This window comes from Bacillus rossius, chromosome 1 (genome assembly GCF_032445375.1).
Source record: "Bacillus rossius redtenbacheri isolate Brsri chromosome 1, Brsri_v3, whole genome shotgun sequence".
Lineage (NCBI taxonomy): Eukaryota > Metazoa > Arthropoda > Insecta > Phasmatodea > Bacillidae > Bacillus > Bacillus rossius.
In genome coordinates, this window is record NC_086330.1 from 97675943 (window position 1) to 97695685 (window position 19743).

Genomic DNA, 19743 nt, shown 5'->3' on the forward strand with positions numbered 1-19743 from the left:
TAATGGGAAAAGAGAGGCTGCCTGGGAAAATGATGGGAGTTGAAGAACACAGAAAAGTCTGAAGGAAGACCAAGGAGAAGGTGGGAAGAACAGATAGAATGAATCAGACTGAAGGCGGAAGATGATGGCATTTTAATTTGCTGCCCTGGCCGCGGGCTGATAGCCAGGGGCAGATCCAGGAGGAGTTTCTGGAGAGGCTATCGTAGAAAATAAAGAAAAGGATGCATGTCAGATATTTGGCTTGGCATATTTACACATTTTTGGTCTCAAATACTGATCTTTGATAATTTTATACAACTTTCGATGTAAGAAAAGATGAATACACGTTCTTAAGTAAACTTTACATACCCTAAAAACTAAAATATGATAATACAATTCGTGCTCGGGAGGGGCTATTGCCCCCCACGGCCCCCACACTTTTTCTGTAGCCACGCTTGCTAGAAGCAGTTGATGATGTTGGTATCTATAAGCATGGGCGCAGATACCGAAGGAGCCGGGTGGAAGGGGGCTGCCCCCCCCCTCCCCGTGGAATCAAAAAGCCCCTCTCTGAGAAGCCCCACTTACGTTTGCAAAACCGTAAGTGTGAAATGGGAATGAGCAGGGCCGCAACTAGAGTCTCTGGCACCCGGGGCATGAATGGATTTATGCGCCCCCCCCCCCTCTTTTTTGCACATACCATACCAATAAAGCGGGGGGTCCGGGGGCCCTCCCACGGAAAAAAAGGTGCTATTTAAGCATTTTCAATACCTACATGTAACAGTTTCTGTGCTACTGTAACTTCCATGCAAAAACCTTTTACCAATTACCAGTTGTAGTAGGAATTACAATGCGAGCAATTTCGGCGCCCCCACAGCTTTGCGCCCGGGGCGTATGCCCCGCTTGCCCCCCCCCCCTTTCTAGTTACGGCCCTGGGAATGAGAAACATTATCACCACCACCCCCCTCCTACCTCACCACCGGGAAACCTATAAGGGCGACTGTGGCGCGCGCCAGGTAGGTCACCTGCTCGTAGTTGCCGCGGATCTCCTCGGCTTCGGCCGTGAGGCTCTGCAGGCGGCGCTGGGCGATGCCGTACTGGTCCAGGGTCACCTGCAGCTGGCGCTGCACCTCGTCGTAGTGCGCCTGCAGCTCCTGCGGGACCAGACACACTCCGCTCAGACCGCCCGTCTCTGCGGGACACCCCGCACTCCCGCTGCAGTGCAGGGAGTATGTACCGTTACAGGCAGTTACTTTATATTCACGTTTAGACTTTTGAGTCATTGTTCAGACATTTCAACAAATTGAAAAAAAAAAAAAAAAAAGTGTGCTTGGAGTCCACGTGTGACAGAAGTGAAACTTATTGCTCATTATAAGATTGACATAAATTATTAGTAATTTTTTTATTGACCAAGAGATAATAATTGAGAATAGTAAAGATGCGGTTATGATCTCAAATGAAAAACAAATCCCTTTTGGCATTTAACTTAGAATTCTTTAAAATAATGCCGAGCGTGACAAATACATACGTAAATAATTGTGTTTTCAACTTAATTTTTTTCTTGACTCGAATCACACGTTGTTTTCGCAACCACCGCTGCAATTCGTTGCCGGAGCAGCTAAGTCGACTATTCAATCATTTCATTTGCAGACCGAAATATTAAACTATATGATGTAACGGCATCGATAAAAGCGAGAAAAAAAACTTGTAAAAATTCTAAACACCCCGGCTTTGGACCTTATTTTCGACAAGGAACTTTATTGAAATACTGCTCATATTGTTAAAATTAACTAAACAGTTAATGCTTAGTTGTGAAAGTTGGTTCTTGCCACCCGCCGCGCTCGCTCCAGCAGGGACCGGCACTCACCGTGAGGGTGAGCGACTGCTTCTTGATGGTCTTCTGCAGCTCGATGTTGTTCTTGTTGGCCACGTCCAGGGACAGCTCCAGCTCGGTGATGTGGATCTGCAGCTTCTTCTTGATGCGCGTCACCTCGGTCTTCAGCTTCGTCTCCGCCTCGACGACGCGCGCGTTCAGCTGCTCGATCTCGATGCTGGTCTGCTTGCTGCGGCACGCCCGGCACGCACCCTCTCAACACCCCTCGTTCCTGACCGCACGCCCTCATCTCCTTCTTGTGAGTGGAACAGAAGAACTCGTGTACGTTTGCACATTCATACGAAACTACAAAATAGAGTTCGCAGTAACACTGCATTCGGATTCTCACCCGGGAATTTATACTTTTGTGTTGTCCCAGTACCTCCAATAGTTACAGTTATTTTGTAAACAGTTAAGTATAAACTTATGCTCCAATTTTCTTCACAAATACTCAGAATTATACATGAAATGTATTTCACGCATGCAAAAATAACCATAGTCATGAGTTGCTTATTGTATTACAGACTATTTCTTGATAAATGCTTTCCAAAGGAATCTAATGTAAAAGTGCAGAAAAAGTTTTTTCCGTTGCATAGGTACTTAAGCACTTGACAGAGTCGAAACATAATTCGCTATAGCGGAAATCAGCCTCGTTATTACGAGTTGTTTCTATAACGCGGTCAGCAATGTATTAAGGAGTGAGGGGGGGGGGGAGGGGGGGTGGTAGGGGAGAAATGCAATTTTTTTGTATCATTGAATGAAGTTTTTAGCGGGATGATATTTTAAATGAGATATTATGGGCATTTCCATAGCAAAGATGTGAAATTATGTAAAAACAATTATCATTTAATTGAAAAAAACTGGATTTTTTTGAATTTAAAAACTGTCTTGTGCAATTTTTTTTAAAATAGAAATGTTGGTTTGATTTTTGGGATGGTGTTTTATGTGTATATTATAATGTAAATACAAATTCGAGGAACGAAGGATTTGGGAGGGGGAGGTTGAGAGGACTATGTGCCCCCTTATGTTTACTTGAGGGTGGAATGCCCTCCTGGACCCTATGTTGCACGGTCCTGAACGTGATCCCACATGCCATCAAATGAAAAATAAAGTTATTTTCGTGAGAAAAGCGTGCTATTTGGAATATTTTAAGTCAACATTCCAAGGAAAAATTCCAATTATCGAAGACGAATAAAGGCTTCGGATAAATCGTCTGTCATCGAAAAAAAGAATGTATACCGATGGTTCCCCTCCTTCACGTCATCAACTGTTCTTGGTCATGCAAAGTCAGTATTTGATATGATTGACGAACGGGCTGCTCATCGCCATGGGCACATGGTCATCCTGGGATTGGGTCAACATCACCCACATAAGTGGACAGAAAAACAAGTGATAGTACATACTGAGACCTGAAAATTATGCATCAGGCATGAACTTAGACCGCCCAAAGAAGTTCAGATAAGTTTTAATAGATGCTGCAACATTAGATCTAGCTGCCACATGCATTATGAGCGGCTGTTTGCAATATAAATTTTTTAATGTGTGTATTATTATAAAAATAAATATTTATGCGTTATTATAAAAGTGAAAAGATATAAATAAATAAGTAAACTCATTTGAATAATTGTACATAAACATGCACCAAAGTGGTTTGAAAGGAAGACAGAAGACCTCAGGTAGCTATTTAAAAATAAAATAAAATAACTACATAGAAGAACTCTTAGTACACTATTAATGGGATTACGTCTAGGAAGTTAGGGGATAGTATGCGGTAAGGAATAATCGTAGGGACTGGATCGTGCTAGATGAGATGAGTCTGCGTTATTTTGTCGTGGGAGTAGGTCCGACTCCCTTGGGATAAAGTGTCTGTCGCATGAGGTGTCGGAGCTGTTGCCGACTCTAGCGTCCGTGACAGCAGCCAACAGATCACCGAATGGGTGCAATGATGTGAACACACATCCTCTCATCATCTAGGACAACTCAGTGATTCCTCGTGGTACCAGGGTTGTTAACCACAGTTAGATCTGCCCTGGGAGTCCTCGTTCCTCCAAAACAGGTACCTGGTGAGAAGGAAAGGTTCTGAATGCTGGCAACAGCTGATGGTCCGGAAACCTTGCCTGGGGGATAAGGCAGTTGGGTCCCAAAGGCATTGGATCAATGCGAAGATCAAAACTGCGTAATGGCGATGGCTAGACTCTGCAAAGAGCCTCGACCTGGCCGGAAAAATCTGTAAGCTTCGGGGAGCCGCAGACGATGGGATATCCAAGTATCCGGTCTCCGAGGTTATCCTGTGGTATTTTTCGGGACGGTTACCGTGCTCACACAAGGACTAATGGTCCGCATAAGCCCGCGAGTGCCCTGGTAAATCTGTCAGTAAACCCCATGCTGGTACCAGGATTCCCTGCTGAGGTTCCATCTAAATGTTTTGGTTTAGCACTGGCAGTTGGTGGCTCTGATCGTCCTGAGGAGTCTCCACTCCGCTGATAGGTGCACAGCTCCAGTACTAGCCTGGCTCTGGCTCTCTGGGTTCTCTGAGTGGTTCCACAGAAGTGATAACACTTGGATAATTGCCTTGCGCAACTCTTAGATGGGGTTTCCTCTGAATCACCACAGGTATGGCGAATGGGTTAAGGCAGATGGGCGGCAACGACAACGATGCTGGGAAAGGTCGTTCTAGCCCTTCCCATTCATCTCCAAGTTACGAGGAAATGGCGTATATATCTCCCGATGCGTTAGGAGGCCACACGAGGGGAGTATATTATGCTGGTTCTGCAAGCTATTAATTGGTTTGTAATAAATCAACTCTTTGTTAGAGAGCGATCCATTGCTTTCACAACACACAAACCAGAGCTGGGCACAGGAAAATCCCCCTGGCAGAAGTTTCCCCAGAACACGAAGGCCAGTGCTGACGGCGTGACGCCAGTCCTTGTACCTCTTATCATGGAGTAACTGCGAGTTCCTCTGGTCGAACCCCGCCAGCTCGAACTTGAGCTGGTCCAGCGACCGCAACAGCCCCTCGTCGCGGCTCTGGAGCCGGCGGTCCTCCATGAGGCCGGCGTGCTGCTCGTGGACCTCGGCCCACCGGCGCTGCGACCGCACGTCGGCGGAGACGCCCCGGAACCCCGCGGCGGCGTCCACGAGGCGCGACCTCACCGTCAGCATCGCGCGGGCGACCTCCGCGTCGTAGCCGTCGTCGTCGTCGAACATCATGTTCGCCGACCGCGTCTTCGCGAGGCGCGAGTTATAGTTCCTCCCTCTTGCCTCGGCGATGACGGCCGAGCTGCTGAGGTCCTTCTGGGAGAGCGATCTCCCGGGTCCCTTCGGGTGTATCGCGAGCCGTTAGGAGCCGTCACTGAAGCCATGACCGTCCTCGCGTGGTCTCCTGCCAAGTTCCCCGAGGCCTTGTCGCGCTTTTAGCCATCGCTGAAGGAGGGGGGCCGGGGGGGCTCTTCCCCCGGGCAATCGAGGTATGCGTGGACACAATAACCCCGCCCCCTACCTCCCCCTCGGAAATAAATGCCAGGGAAACTCGCGAGCGAAGGACGAGCCAGCACCATCAGCACACCCGGGAGAGACAATGGGAGAGCCTGGTTTCTTCAGCGCGAGAGCGCGCCTGATCAGCGAGGCACGCGCTCTGGCGGTGTTTATATTTAAGTTTCGAGTTGGGCTCGTAGGACTCGACTGCTGCTCCGCGCAGTATTTATAGCCCGCAAAGCGGCGGCTGCTTGCGTCCGTGCCTGGGTTGGTCTTTGATGGCGAGAGATAGCCGTCTTGTTTTAAACAGATTTTTTTAGGCATAACATTAATTTTCTATCGTTTGATTTTTGATGTGTAAACATCTTAGCTTTCGGTATTCGACGTTTGGTATGAGTAATTTCGTGAATGGAACGGAAGTCGCATGGAAAAATAATGTGTAACCACAATGCTGCCATATGTGGTGGAAAGCGCGAATGAAAAGGGCAAAAAGCCAAAGAGAAACTTTATTTTATTAACTCTTTTGTGATTTTTAACAATTGTTCAGTATTTTAATAAATTTTACTGTCGAAAATCAGGTCCAAAGGTTTAGTATTTTTTGAAGTCTTTTTCGCTTTTATCGGTGCCGTTTAATTATATGATTTAAACTATCACTCTGCAAATAGAATGATTCGATAATCAATGTAGCTGCTCCGGCAGCGAATTCTAGCGGCGGGTGCGGAAACTAATGTGATTTGCATCCAGAAATGTAGTTGAAAAAACAATTTGCGTATATATTTATCACACTCGGCATTATATTAAAGAATTATTGATTCAATTTCGTGTTCGAGTTTTGCATTATAAGTGTATTTCAACATGTAAACACATGAATTTTCTCGTTACCGAGGTTAAGATGTTTATACATCATTGGCGAGTACTGAAAGAAACGCTCACATTTTTTTACCATTAAAGCATTGTCCATACAATTTAATGGAACACCGGAAATTTACAGTGACTGGCTTCTACAAATAGATTTTCCCTGTAAAGTCAATGCCATTTGGCATTTAATTTGTCACAGGTGTAAGCTCTCGTTAGTAACTTTCTTCCTTCTCCGCGTTTCTTGTCTTTAGTTAGCCCCTGGTGGCAGACCTACCGCCTTGCGGTGGAGCTTGTAAAGTTGCCTGCAGTTGGGTTGTAAGGGGTAATCAACTCCGACTTGGTTCCGCGTCATCACACGTGACCGGATGTAAACAGCACATCACTCGTGTTTGAAAGGGGAGTGCCGAGCCAGGCTATTAAAGATTGTTCAAGATGGTTCTGGTCCTCGAAGTTCGTTGGCCCCGAGCGAGTCATATACATATACCCCCTCTAGAGTCGTGCCTCGTTGCCCGAGAGTGACACTTTGGCCGAAGACGACCGCACCGCCGCTGCCTTGACCACCGCTGGATAGAAGACGTCCCACTGTCCGAGGCCACAGGAGTGGACTAGTGCGGAGATAGCCTCGATGTGGGTAAGGGTCATTTCTGCATTCCTCGGGAACGGACCTGGCCCACGACCGGAGGAAGCAGACCTCGCCGAGCTACAAGGATCCGCCCGGCGATGAGCAAGAAGGTAACTCGCTCGACGAGCAGTGAACTCGTTCAGCGTCTAAAACACTTAAAACTCGCTCCTCGGTATCCGAGAGTACTCGGTGTGTAGAGTCCCCGGGCATGTCTATAACTACTCGCCGACGACTGAAAATGGTTACTCGTCGAGCGAGTAAGGTGAAAGCGAGTTGAAGGACTAAGTGAAAAATGAGCACAGTTGAAAGCTGGAAGGGGTGGTTGGTCAAAGACAGTGGCGTGGGGCGCGGCGTGTGTATAGACAGAGACGTAAAACACTTATCAACTAGTGCATGTTGTGTTGGGTCTTCCCGAGGGGAATCAACGAGACAGTGACAGTGGTACGAGACATAACGAGTGTGTCCAAGGCAGCCACGAGTAGGAATCACCTAGGGGCTGCGAGTGCAGGTTCGCAGGATAGCCTCGTGGTGTGTGCGGAGTGGCGGAGCCCAGAGCAGTCCGCGCGGAGCACCGGGGGGAAGGGGGGTGTCACTCGGCCGGCGAGCAGCAGACAACAGGCGCACATCGGCAGCTGCGTGCACCTCAAGGCGAGCGACGAACCAGTAAATACAGTAATTTCTAGTTTTTTGGTTTGATGTAAATTATGCGTATTAATTCTATTTATTTATTAACAGTCACCAGCTCCCATAGATTGTAGTGTTGTTGTTGTTGAAGTAGAGTTCAAGTTGTCAAAAATAATAAGAGATCACGTGTATCGGTTTTGATTGACAGCACTGAGGATAAAATTCGTTAATTCTAGATCTCAGTAAAAAAAAAAAACACCATCTTTTTGTTCTCCAGGAGGGATTGTGTGCAACAAATATATTCACGGGAACGACTTTTACTGTAGTAATACTGTCATTTGACATTGAAAATGTCTAAATTTTTGATATCTGCCAGCGAAAGTAATTTTTTAATAATAAACTAAAAAAAAGACATAAAAACTGTTTGAACCATAATGTCGTCTTTAGATTCCTATGCCTAAATTCCATGTATGCGAAATAAAAGGTGATCTAGTTATCCCCTATACAATGCATTCTAAAATGAGTTTATTTTTGTAGTTTGTGAAAAGTAGTTGAGTATTTTTTTCCTCTTGGACTTAATGTTTCGACGTCAGATAGGTTAAAAGAGTCGGATAAACTCAATAACACAGTTCAAGAGAACCAAACCACCTCAGCGATTGCTTGGTGTGAATGGCTTACAGGAATCAAGATGGCCGGGCTGGGATTCAAAAAGTTTTTTTTGAAAGGTGAGTCGTTCATCTTACGACTACCCCACAAGGAGTGAGTCCCGAGTGGCGTTGTTACGTGCTCTGCAGGGAGGGGAATCTGACCGGGTTAAGTGTCTACAATAAACTCCCTAAGCTGTTGCCCATATATGAAATATTTACTGTTTGTGGATTACAACCAAAACTTTATTATTGTTATATATTTAGTAGACCTCATAAAAATAAAGTTATTTACATGATATTCTGTATATATAGCTTTTTACAATGGAATTTCTGTGGTTATATAGTTAGAAAACAATTTTTAATTATTTAAGAATTATTGTTCAGGTCAACATTTGCTGAAAAGTTCCGTTAACTAATAAAACAAATTCAGAAATAAATTGTTGCGCAATATTGGGCGGTAGTAGAATGACGTAGATCGAGCAACTATGATTCTCATATAAGCATAAAATACATTTTTTTACAGCACAGTGTGAGTTTAAATATCGCTTCATGATTTCTTCTTTATGGCAATACTTAGCTCTAAGGGATATTTCTGTTAAAGTTGGCAGGAATAACTCTCTTGCATTTTAAACGGATATTCACTGAGTGCAATATATTGCGTGTAAAAACCAAGTCGCGAAAATGGTCGTAATTATTGTCAATTGCATGAATGTTTATACACATTATACTACAAATGTTGTGACAATGTTACAAATACAAGGGAGGTTTCCTGATGAATGTACAAAAATAGTCTTTTAATAGAAGTAATGACGAGGAAATGAAATATATATATATTTCATTTCCTCACACACACACACACACACACACACACACACACACACATATATATATATATAGTAGTAGTATATAATAGCCGGACCTGGGACTGGCTTCTGGCTGTGGTGTCTGTGGTGTTGACCGCCATCTTGGATTGTGACGTCACGGCGGCCATCTTGGAGGAGTGTAACGGGACATAGCGTAACGGGACAAGTTTGACCTTGACCTTTGACCCTCAAAATTTGCCAAAATTGGGCAAAATTTGCCCAAAATTCCTCAAAAATCGCCAAAATTTCCATTTCTGTGGAAAAAAATTCCGCCAAAAAATCTCAAAAAATTCCTCAATTCAAAAATTAGGATTTCGAAAATCCTCAAAAGTCATTTTGTCTTAGAAAGAACCCAAATTCCTAAAAGAGGCTTAAGCATCCTTGTTTACAGCCTCCGATAAGCCTCTTACGTCATCTAGGATTATGACCGCCATCTTGGATTATGTTGTCACCGTTGCAGTTTCCGTTACGTCCGCCATCTTGAAAATCTTTATTTATTATCCGATTTTAATGAATTTTTTTTAAAAATTATAAAAAAATTCAAATAATAAAATTTTAACAAAAAAATTATAAAAAATATACTTTTACGACACGGAATTCGGAGTCCTCGGTTCGAACCCGACGAGTGCAAAAAAAATAAATAAAAATGGCGACCGATCCTTCCCTCACAGTGGACGCAGGCAGACTGACCCCCACCACTTTTACCAATGCATATATATCGTCACATAGTATGACGTCATGTACGCCATCTTGAAATTTGGACGCCATCTTGAAAATCTTTATTTATTATCCGATTTTAATGAAAAAAAAACCAAAATTCATCAAAAAATTAACGTATTTGAATTCTGTTTGATTATATCGATGTACGTCCTTGGTTCGATTCCCGGCGAGAGTAAACGGTCGATCCTTCCTCCATGAAAGCTACCTAGACTGATCTACCACCACCAGTACCAAGGTATATATCATCAACTGGTATGACATCATGTCCGCCATCTTGTCTTCATCCGCTGGAGACCACCATCTTGTTTTCGTCTGATAGAGTGTGCCGATACCATGTAGTATAATTATCTGTTCACGATACTTTTGTCCTCAACTGTTGACATTGAACATTGACCTTGAAATTTGACCTTGACCTTGAACTTTGACCTTGAAGTTTGACCTTGACCTTGAACTTTGACCTTGACCTTGAACTTCGACCTTGAACTTTGACCTTGACCTTGAACTTTGACCTTAACCTTGAAATTTGACCTTGACCTCGAAATTTGACCTTGACCTCGAAATTTGACCTTGACCTTGAAATTTGACTTTGTCCTTGAAATTTGACTTTGTCCTTGTCGACCATCATGGATTCGACATTTTATGTTCAGTACATGCTACCAGGAGCTACCACCTGCTGAAGTACTCCGTCTTGTGTGTACTTGTATTATAGAGTACATTTCCATCTGGATAATTTTATTCTAACCTGCTACAGTGCAGTAATCATTTATTACCGAGGTGCCCCCCCCGCCATCTTGAAATTCGGCCGCCATCTTGAAATCATGTAATAATGTAGCTATAAAAGCGGGAAAAAATCCAAAATTCATAAAAAAAATCACTCATTAACTTACATATTGATTCGATCCGCTCCAGTCCTTGGTTCGATCCCTGAATGATGCAAAACATTTAATTTTATATAAAAAATAATAATTTCAATAAACCATGTTCAAAATTCTTAAAGAGACTTTAAATCCTCTACTACCATCATCATATCAGACATCAAGACCACCATATTGGAAATTCATAATTGTAATGCTAGAGATTCGGGAAAAAGTTCAAAATTCATTAAATAAATTTGTAATCTATATACTGATTGATTAGATCGACTAAGGTCCTTGGTTCGATCCCTGGCCGATACAAAACAACTTTAATTTTAAAAAAGTAACAGAAAAGTGTAAGGTTCGAGAAATAAAACACCTCAAAGTCTTTTACAAACATAATATTTATTACACAATTTCTATCCTACTACAGAATCACTTGCAAAAGCCAACAATCTTATAAACATTTAGCCCTGCATAGACGTGCAACGACTACTTCTTAGCTCCAAATGGCTCCCACAGCTCCAACAGCCTCCAAATGCTTAACACAGCTCCAAATGGCTCCAAATGCTCCAAACGGCCTCCAAATGCTTGACAGCCTTCAAATGCTCCAAACGGCTCCAAAAGCTCCATATGTCTCCAAAAGGCTCCAAATGCTTCAAAAGGCTCCAAATGCTCCAACAACCTCCAAATGCTTAACACAGCTCCAAATAGCTCCAAATGCTCCAAACGGCCTCCAAATGAATCCAACAGCCTCCAAATGCTTAACACAGCTCCAAATGGCTCCAAATGCTCCAAACGGCCTCCAAATGCTTGACAGCTCCAAATGTCTCCAGCAGCTCCAAATGCTTGACAGCTACAAATGCTTCAAAAGGCTCCAAATGCTCCAAATGGCTCCAAATGCTCCAAATGGCTCCAACAGCTCCAAAAGGCTCCAAATGCTTCAAAAGGCTCCAATTGTTCCAAGAGCTCCATCTTCAATTGGTTCCAACTGATTCCAATTACTTTTCTTATCGAACTTGGCATGATTACTAACATGTCTTTATTAGTATACATTTTGACTGGCAGTGGTAACGTATTGTGCACCTTTAAGTTATAAGTTTTATTTAGAAATCAGATTTCGATAAATGGTAGATACCATTTGGAAATAAAATATATTAATTTATCTTCAAGTTTATACACATACATTTAATTTAAGCCATTATTGTATGTAGCCAGCTTCCCTCAGTTCTTTGAGTATGAAGGAAATTTCTGTAATGTTCGAATAGTTTCCTGCACAAAGCGATCCATGTAGTAGTCGTAGCCTGTCAACCAATATGTTAGGATCTTCCCATGAGGTATAATCAATCTCTTCTGCTGCGTTCAACATCCTTGCATGTTTATTATAAATATTATGATATCTGGTGTCTTCCGTTTTAACACCAACCTCAGGGTTACTTTCCTCATCGTGCCAGTGATTATCACAAGCTTGATCAGGATAATTTATTTTATTACGACGTTTCCATCGTTTTGGTCTCAAACCACCATCACAGTCTTCGCTCTTGCATGCGTTTGGTGCTTCAGCACAGTACTCAATCATGTCAGCCTTAGATGTGTCAGCACAGTCTTCGTTCACGCCAGCTTCTGATGTGTCACCACAGTCTTCAATCATGTCAGCACCACAAACTTGATCAGGATAATTTATTTTATTACGTCGTTTCCATCGTTTTGGTCTCAGACCGCCATCACAGTCTTCGATCTTGCCTGCTTTAGGTGCTTCAGTACAGTACTCAATCATGTCAGCCTCAGATGTGTCACCACAATCTTCAATCATGCCCGCTTCAGATGATTCATCAAAGTCTTCGACCTTGTAAGCTTCAGATGGTTCTCCATCTTTCTCATTTTCATGGAGACTACTAGATATTGGAGTAAATATATTTTCATTTCTAATGTGGTTACAACTTCCTTCGTTTGTTTTAAATTTTAAATTATTATCTTGATCTAGATCAGTAATTTTAGCATTAGCTTTTTCGCCTTCGTTCCTCTTCCGCGATGTTGTAGCCCAGTCTTCGTTATCTTTATTCATCTTAATTGTACAGGTCTTGTAATGTCTATCCAAGTAATATCTTCTACCAAAGGATTTCTGACACTGACTGCAATGAAATGGTTTTTGACAAGGACCCAAATTACACTCGCTTCTCTCATGTCGTTTAGCATTCTTTCTCAAGGTAAACACCTTGCTACAGTATCTACAGTGATGACGTTTCGATACAGCAACAAATCCCGTTTCAGGATTCATATTAGTTACTGAGACTAATGCCAGATGCAAACTAAGAGTTTTAAATTAGATATTTTACTTAAATAGAATTTTTTTATTATTTCATCAGCGAGAATTAATTTATCTCATTCAAAGGTACTTGTTGCAAGTAGTTCTGCTTTTCAACAACAGATGTCGCCACATGTTACTTGCAGGTAAATAATAATATTTAGTTCTTTTATGCGGGATGCGGGATGCTCACTAACGATCGCAATAGAACGATGGCTTCGCTAGACTCCAAGGAGAAGGAAGTACGTCCATCCTGTTAGTGCTTCTTAGATTTCTCAGAGATTATTTGACTGAGTAATGATATTTTTATTTTAATTTCCACCTGATAAAAATATTACAAGTGATGATTAAGTAGCAGAAGTTCACTAATTATTAGCAACCTTGAATAAAAAATGACATGCTTCATTAAGTAAAAAAATCCTTCATGCAGAGATAAATTCCTCATCAGTAACCAGAAGCACTCGGAGAAAACCATCAGATGTCTAGTCAGGAATAATCAGAAGCACCCAGAGAAAACCATCAAAATATTGTCAAGAAAAATCAGAAGCACACACGGAAAAATCCACCATAATACTGTCAAGAATAAACGGGAGCACTCGGAGAAAACCGCCATAATATTGACAAGAATAATCGGAAGCACACGGAGAAAACCACCACATGTTTTCTTTGATATCATAAAATTTCAGGAAAAAATAACAAAAAATAAAAATAAATTAATAAAAAATTTTAAAAAAATAAAATAAATAAATACATAAACAGATTCTGCTAGCTTGTGAACTTCTCATTGTTGAGTAAAGATATAGTTCTAGTACAAGCCAGAATTTTATGTATTTATTTATTTTATTTTTTAAAATTTTTTATTAATTTATTTTTATTTTTTGTTATTTTTTCCTGAAATTTTATGATATCAAAGAAAACTTGTGGCGGTTTTCTCCGTGTGCTTCCGATTATTCTTGTCAATATTATGGCGGTTTTCTCCGTGTGCTCCCGTTTATTCTTGACAGTATTATGGTGGATTTTTCCGTGTGTGCTTCTGATTATTCTTGACAATATTTTGATGGTTTTCTCTGGGTGCTTCTGATTATTCCTGACTAGACATCTGATGGTTTTCTCCGAGTGCTTCTGGTTACTGATGAGGAATTTATCTCTGCATGAAGGATTTTTTTACTTAATGAAGCATGTCATTTTTTATTCAAGGTTGCTAATAATTAGTGAACTTCTGCTACTTAATCATCACTTGTAATATTTTTATCAGGTGGAAATTAAAATAAAAATATCATTACTCAGTCAAATAATCTCTGAGAAATCTAAGAAGCACTAACAGGATGGACGTACTTCCTTCTCCTTGGAGTCTAGCGAAGCCATCGTTCTATTGCGATCGTTAGTGAGCATCCCGCATCCCGCATAAAAGAACTAAATATTATTATTTACCTGCAAGTAACATGTGGCGACATCTGTTGTTGAAAAGCAGAACTACTTGCAACAAGTACCTTTGAATGAGATAAATTAATTCTCGCTGATGAAATAATAAAAAAATTCTATTTAAGTAAAATATCTAATTTAAAACTCTTAGTTTGCATCTGGCATTAGTCTCAGTAACTAATATGAATCCTGAAACGGGATTTGTTGCTGTATCGAAACGTCATCACTGTAGATACTGTAGCAAGGTGTTTACCTTGAGAAAGAATGCTAAACGACATGAGAGAAGCGAGTGTAATTTGGGTCCTTGTCAAAAACCATTTAATTGCAGTCAGTGTCAGAAACCCTTTGGTAGAAGATATTACTTGGATAGACATTACAAGACCTGTACAATTAAGATGAATAAAGATAACGAAGACTGGGCTACAACATCGCGGAAGAGGAACGAAGGCGAAAAAGCTAATGCTAAAATTACTGATCTAGATCAAGATAATAATTTAAAATTTAAAACAAACGAAGGAAGTTGTAACCACATTAGAAATGAAAATATATTTACTCCAATATCTAGTAGTCTCCATGAAAATGAGAAAGATGGAGAACCATCTGAAGCTTACAAGGTCGAAGACTTTGATGAATCATCTGAAGCGGGCATGATTGAAGATTGTGGTGACACATCTGAGGCTGACATGATTGAGTACTGTACTGAAGCACCTAAAGCAGGCAAGATCGAAGACTGTGATGGCGGTCTGAGACCAAAACGATGGAAACGACGTAATAAAATAAATTATCCTGATCAAGTTTGTGGTGCTGACATGATTGAAGACTGTGGTGACACATCAGAAGCTGGCGTGAACGAAGACTGTGCTGACACATCTAAGGCTGACATGATTGAGTACTGTGCTGAAGCACCAAACACATGCAAGAGCGAAGACTGTGATGGTGGTTTGAGACCAAAACGATGGAAACGTCGTAATAAAATAAATTATCCTGATCAAGCTTGTGATAATCACTGGCACGATGAGGAAAGTAACCCTGAGGTTGGTGTTAAAACGGAAGACACCAGATATCATAATATTTATAATAAACATGCAAGGATGATGAACGCAGCAGAAGAGATTGATTATACCTCATGGGAAGATCCTAACATATTGGTTGACAGGCTACGACTACTACATGGATCGCTTTGTGCAGGAAACTATTCGAACATTACAGAAATATCCTTCATACTCAAAGAACTGAGGGAAGCTGGCTACATACAATAATGGCTTAAATTAAATGTATGTGTATAAACTTGAAGATAAATTAATATATTTTATTTCCAAATGGTATCTACCATTTATCGAAATCTGATTTCTAAATAAAACTTATAACTTAAAGGTGCACAATACGTTACCACTGCCAGTCAAAATGTATACTAATAAAGACATGTTAGTAATCATGCCAAGTTCGATAAGAAAAGTAATTGGAATCAGTTGGAACCAATTGAAGATGGAGCTCTTGGAACAATTGGAGCCTTTTGAAGCATTTGGAGCCTTTTGGAGCTGTTGGAGCCATTTGGAGCATTTGGAGCCATTTGGAGCATTTGGAGCCTTTTGAAGCATTTGTAGCTGTCAAGCATTTGGAGCTGCTGGAGACATTTGGAGCTGTCAAGCATTTGGAGGCCGTTTGGAGCATTTGGAGCCATTTGGAGCTGTGTTAAGCATTTGGAGGCTGTTGGAGCCATTTGGAGGCCGTTTGGAGCATTTGGAGCTATTTGGAGCTGTGTTAAGCATTTGGAGGTTGTTGGAGCATTTGGAGCCTTTTGAAGCATTTGGAGCCTTTTGGAGACATTTGGAGCATTTGGAGCCGTTTGGAGCATTTGGAGCCATTTGGAGCTGTGTTAAGCATTTGGAGGCTATTGGAGCATTTGGAGCCTTTTTTTGGAGCTGTTGGAGCATTTTGAGCCTTTTGAAGCATTTGCAGCTGTCAAGCATTTGGAGCTGCTGGAGACATTTGGAGCATTTGGAGCCGTTTGGAGCATTTGGAGCCATTTGGAGCTGTGTTAAGCATTTGGAGGCTGTTGGAGCTGTGGGAGCCATTTGGAGCTAAGAAGTAGTCGTTGCACGTCTATGCAGGGCTTAATGTTTATAAGATTGTTGGCTTTCGCAAGTGATTCTGTAGTAGGATAGAAATTGTGTAATAAATATTATGTTTGTAAAAGACTTTGAGGTGTTTTATTTCTCGAACCTTACACTTTTCTGTTACTTTTTTAAAATTAAAGTTGTTTTGTATCGGCCAGGGATCGAACCAAGGACCTTAGTCGATCTAATCAATCAGTATATAGATTACAAATTTATTTAATGAATTTTGAACTTTTTCCCGAATCTCTAGCATTACAATTATGAATTTCCAATATGGTGGTCTTGATGTCTGATATGATGATGGTAGTAGAGGATTTAAAGTCTCTTTAAGAATTTTGAACATGGTTTATTGAAATTATTATTTTTTATATAAAATTAAATGTTTTGCATCATTCAGGGATCGAACCAAGGACTGGAGCGGATCGAATCAATATGTAAGTTAATGAGTGATTTTTTTTATGAATTTTGGATTTTTTCCCGCTTTTATAGCTACATTATTACATGATTTCAAGATGGCGACCGAATTTCAAGATGGCGGGGGGGGCACCTCGGTAATAAATGATTACTGCACTGTAGCAGGTTAGAATAAAATTATCCAGATGGAAATGTACTCTATAATACAAGTACACACAAGACGGAGTACTTCAGCAGGTGGTAGCTCCTGGTAGCATGTACTGAACATAAAATGTCGAATCCATGATGGTCGACAAGGACAAAGTCAAATTTCAAGGACAAAGTCAAATTTCAAGGTCAAGGTCAAATTTCGAGGTCAAGGTCAAATTTCAAGGTTAAGGTCAAAGTTCAAGGTCAAGGTCAAAGTTCAAGGTCGAAGTTCAAGGTCAAGGTCAAAGTTCAAGGTCAAGGTCAAACTTCAAGGTCAAAGTTCAAGGTCAAGGTCAAATTTCAAGGTCAATGTTCAATGTCAACAGTTGAGGACAAAAGTATCGTGAACAGATAATTATACTACATGGTATCGGCACACTCTATCAGACGAAAACAAGATGGTGGTCTCCAGCGGATGAAGACAAGATGGCGGACATGATGTCATACCAGTTGATGATATATACCTTGGTACTGGTGGTGGTAGATCAGTCTAGGTAGCTTTCATGGAGGAAGGATCGACCGTTTACTCTCGCCGGGAATCGAACCAAGGACGTACATCGATATAATCGAACAGAATTCAAATACGTTAATTTTTTGATGAATTTTGGAATTTTTTTCATTAAAATCGGATAATAAATAAAGATTTTCAAGATGGCGTCCAAATTTCAAGATGGCGTACATGACGTCATACTATGTGACGATATATATGCATTGGCAAAAGTGGTGGGGGTCAGTCTGCCTGCGTCCACTGTGAGGGAAGGATCGGTCGCCATTTTTATTTATTTTTTTGCACTCGTCGGGTTCGAACCGAGGACTCCGAATTCCTTGTCGTAAAAGTATATTTTTTATAATTATTTTGTTAAAATTTTATTATTTGAATTTTTTTATAATTTTAAAAAAAAAATTCATTAAAATCGGATAATAAATAAAGATTTTCAAGATGGCGGACGTAACGGAAACTGCAACGGTGACGACATAATCCAAGATGGCGGTCATAATCCTAGATGACGTAAGAGGCTTATCGGAGGCTGTAAACAAGGATGCTTAAGCCTCTTTTAGGAATTTGGGTTCTTTCTAAGACAAAATGACTTTTGAGGATTTTCGAAATCCTAATTTTTGAATTGAGGAATTTTTTGAGATTTTTTGGCGGAATTTTTTTCCACAGAAATGGAAATTTTGGCGATTTTTGAGGAATTTTGGGCAAATTTTGCCAAATTTTGGCAAATTTTGAGGGTCAAAGGTCAAGGTCAAACTTGTCCCGTTACGCTATGTCCCGTTACACTCCTCCAAGATGGCCGCCGTGACGTCACAATCCAAGATGGCGGTCAACACCACAGACACCACAGCCAGAAGCCAGTCCCAGGTCCGGCTATTATATACTACTATATATATATATATATATATATATATATATATATATATATATATATATATTACGCGTGATACTCAGCCTTAAGGCTGCTGTTACACTATACGTTTCGCCTCTGCAGCTAAAACTTCCACCTTTTTCTTTTTGGCTGAATATTCTGTCGTCTGTTTTTATTAGAGAGGAATACAATACAGACATATCAAGAATTCAACAAGTAAAATTTATAAAAATCTAACGTGTAAACAACTCTTTGAAAAATACATCACCGATTAGAAGCTGGCAACCGCCTCGGTTCAACCACACAGTGTGACACTGGCTGAGGTAACGGAACAAGGCTCGGGGCCTGCGATATGGCTCCCTCCCCAACCCACAATTCCCAAAACTAAATAAATAAATAAAAAAAGGATAGCTGCAGTTTTGGCAAAAAAATATACCCCAGTTCGCATATAACCTGTGATGTCATTTTTTTCTAAGTTATACTTATTTAGGCGCGTTATTAAAAAATGATGAAAGTGAATTTTAACGATGCGCGCGCACTATGCAACAAAAGTTTTACAGGATGAAAAATGGCTGCATAAAAAAGGCTATATAGCTACCAATAATAAGTATATATGTGATATTAAATCTTGTACTTTAATGATTGATATTGAATAATAATCCATATCATTAAATCAAATCATTTATTGTGTATATTAGTGATATATTTACAAACTTTTTCAAGTGTATTTATGTAAGTAAGGTTAGGTTACAATTCTTTAGGCGCGTTATGAAAAAATAATGAGAATAAATTTGTTACGCAATTTCGCAATGCGTAACTATATGACTACCAGACAGCGTCCCTGGCTATCTGATGGATACCACCCGCAGCACAGGGGCGCGCAATGTTCGATTTCTGCGCGCCGGACGGCACTACATCGGGGCCGCTCGGGCCGCTTCGACTCCGCCCGGCTTCGCGGGCTTCGTCCGGAACAACCAACGATGACGTACATCCGCCGGCGGGTATCCAGACTGTTCCTCGGTCGGGCCCCGGCGGACTATATAAACCGGCCCAGCCAACGCTTCTGCAGGTTGGTCGGTGGTCGTCTCTCGGGGCGTGCGCATCTCTCTCGCGGGTTGTTGGCTGGGAGTTCCCTGCGCCCTATTGGGTAACCGAAGGCTGGCAGTGCGTGTGGGATTTTTGTGCGTGCTGGGGGCGGCCTAGCAGTGCCAACTGCTACCGACCACGTCCCGCGGGTGGCGGATACGGGAGCCCAGCTCGAGAGTTGCAATCTCGCTGGGGTGGCTGTGAATAACCAATAGCAGTCCGCGGACCAATGGCCCGCCTGTGGAGTCGTTATTACGGCTATCGGGGTGAAAGGTAGCCTGAATGCAGCTCGGCGTGTGGCAGAGAGCAGCTTCGTCGGCGAAGGCACCGCA

At 41.5% G+C, this 19743-nt stretch overlaps 1 protein-coding gene across 1 annotated transcript in view; it reads right to left on the minus strand.

Annotated features, from left to right (window-relative positions):
- The window catches only part of LOC134540550 (paramyosin, long form), an 88514-nt gene that overhangs the window by 10230 nt on the left and 58541 nt on the right, over nucleotides 1-19743 (minus strand). Inside the window, exons 14-15 of the mRNA XM_063383364.1 lie at nucleotides 1844-2039; nucleotides 1002-1130 (exon numbers count right to left, since the gene is read on the minus strand). Coding sequence (XP_063239434.1) covers nucleotides 1002-1130; nucleotides 1844-2039 — 325 coding nt within the window. The remainder of the gene's footprint in view (nucleotides 1-1001; nucleotides 1131-1843; nucleotides 2040-19743) is intronic.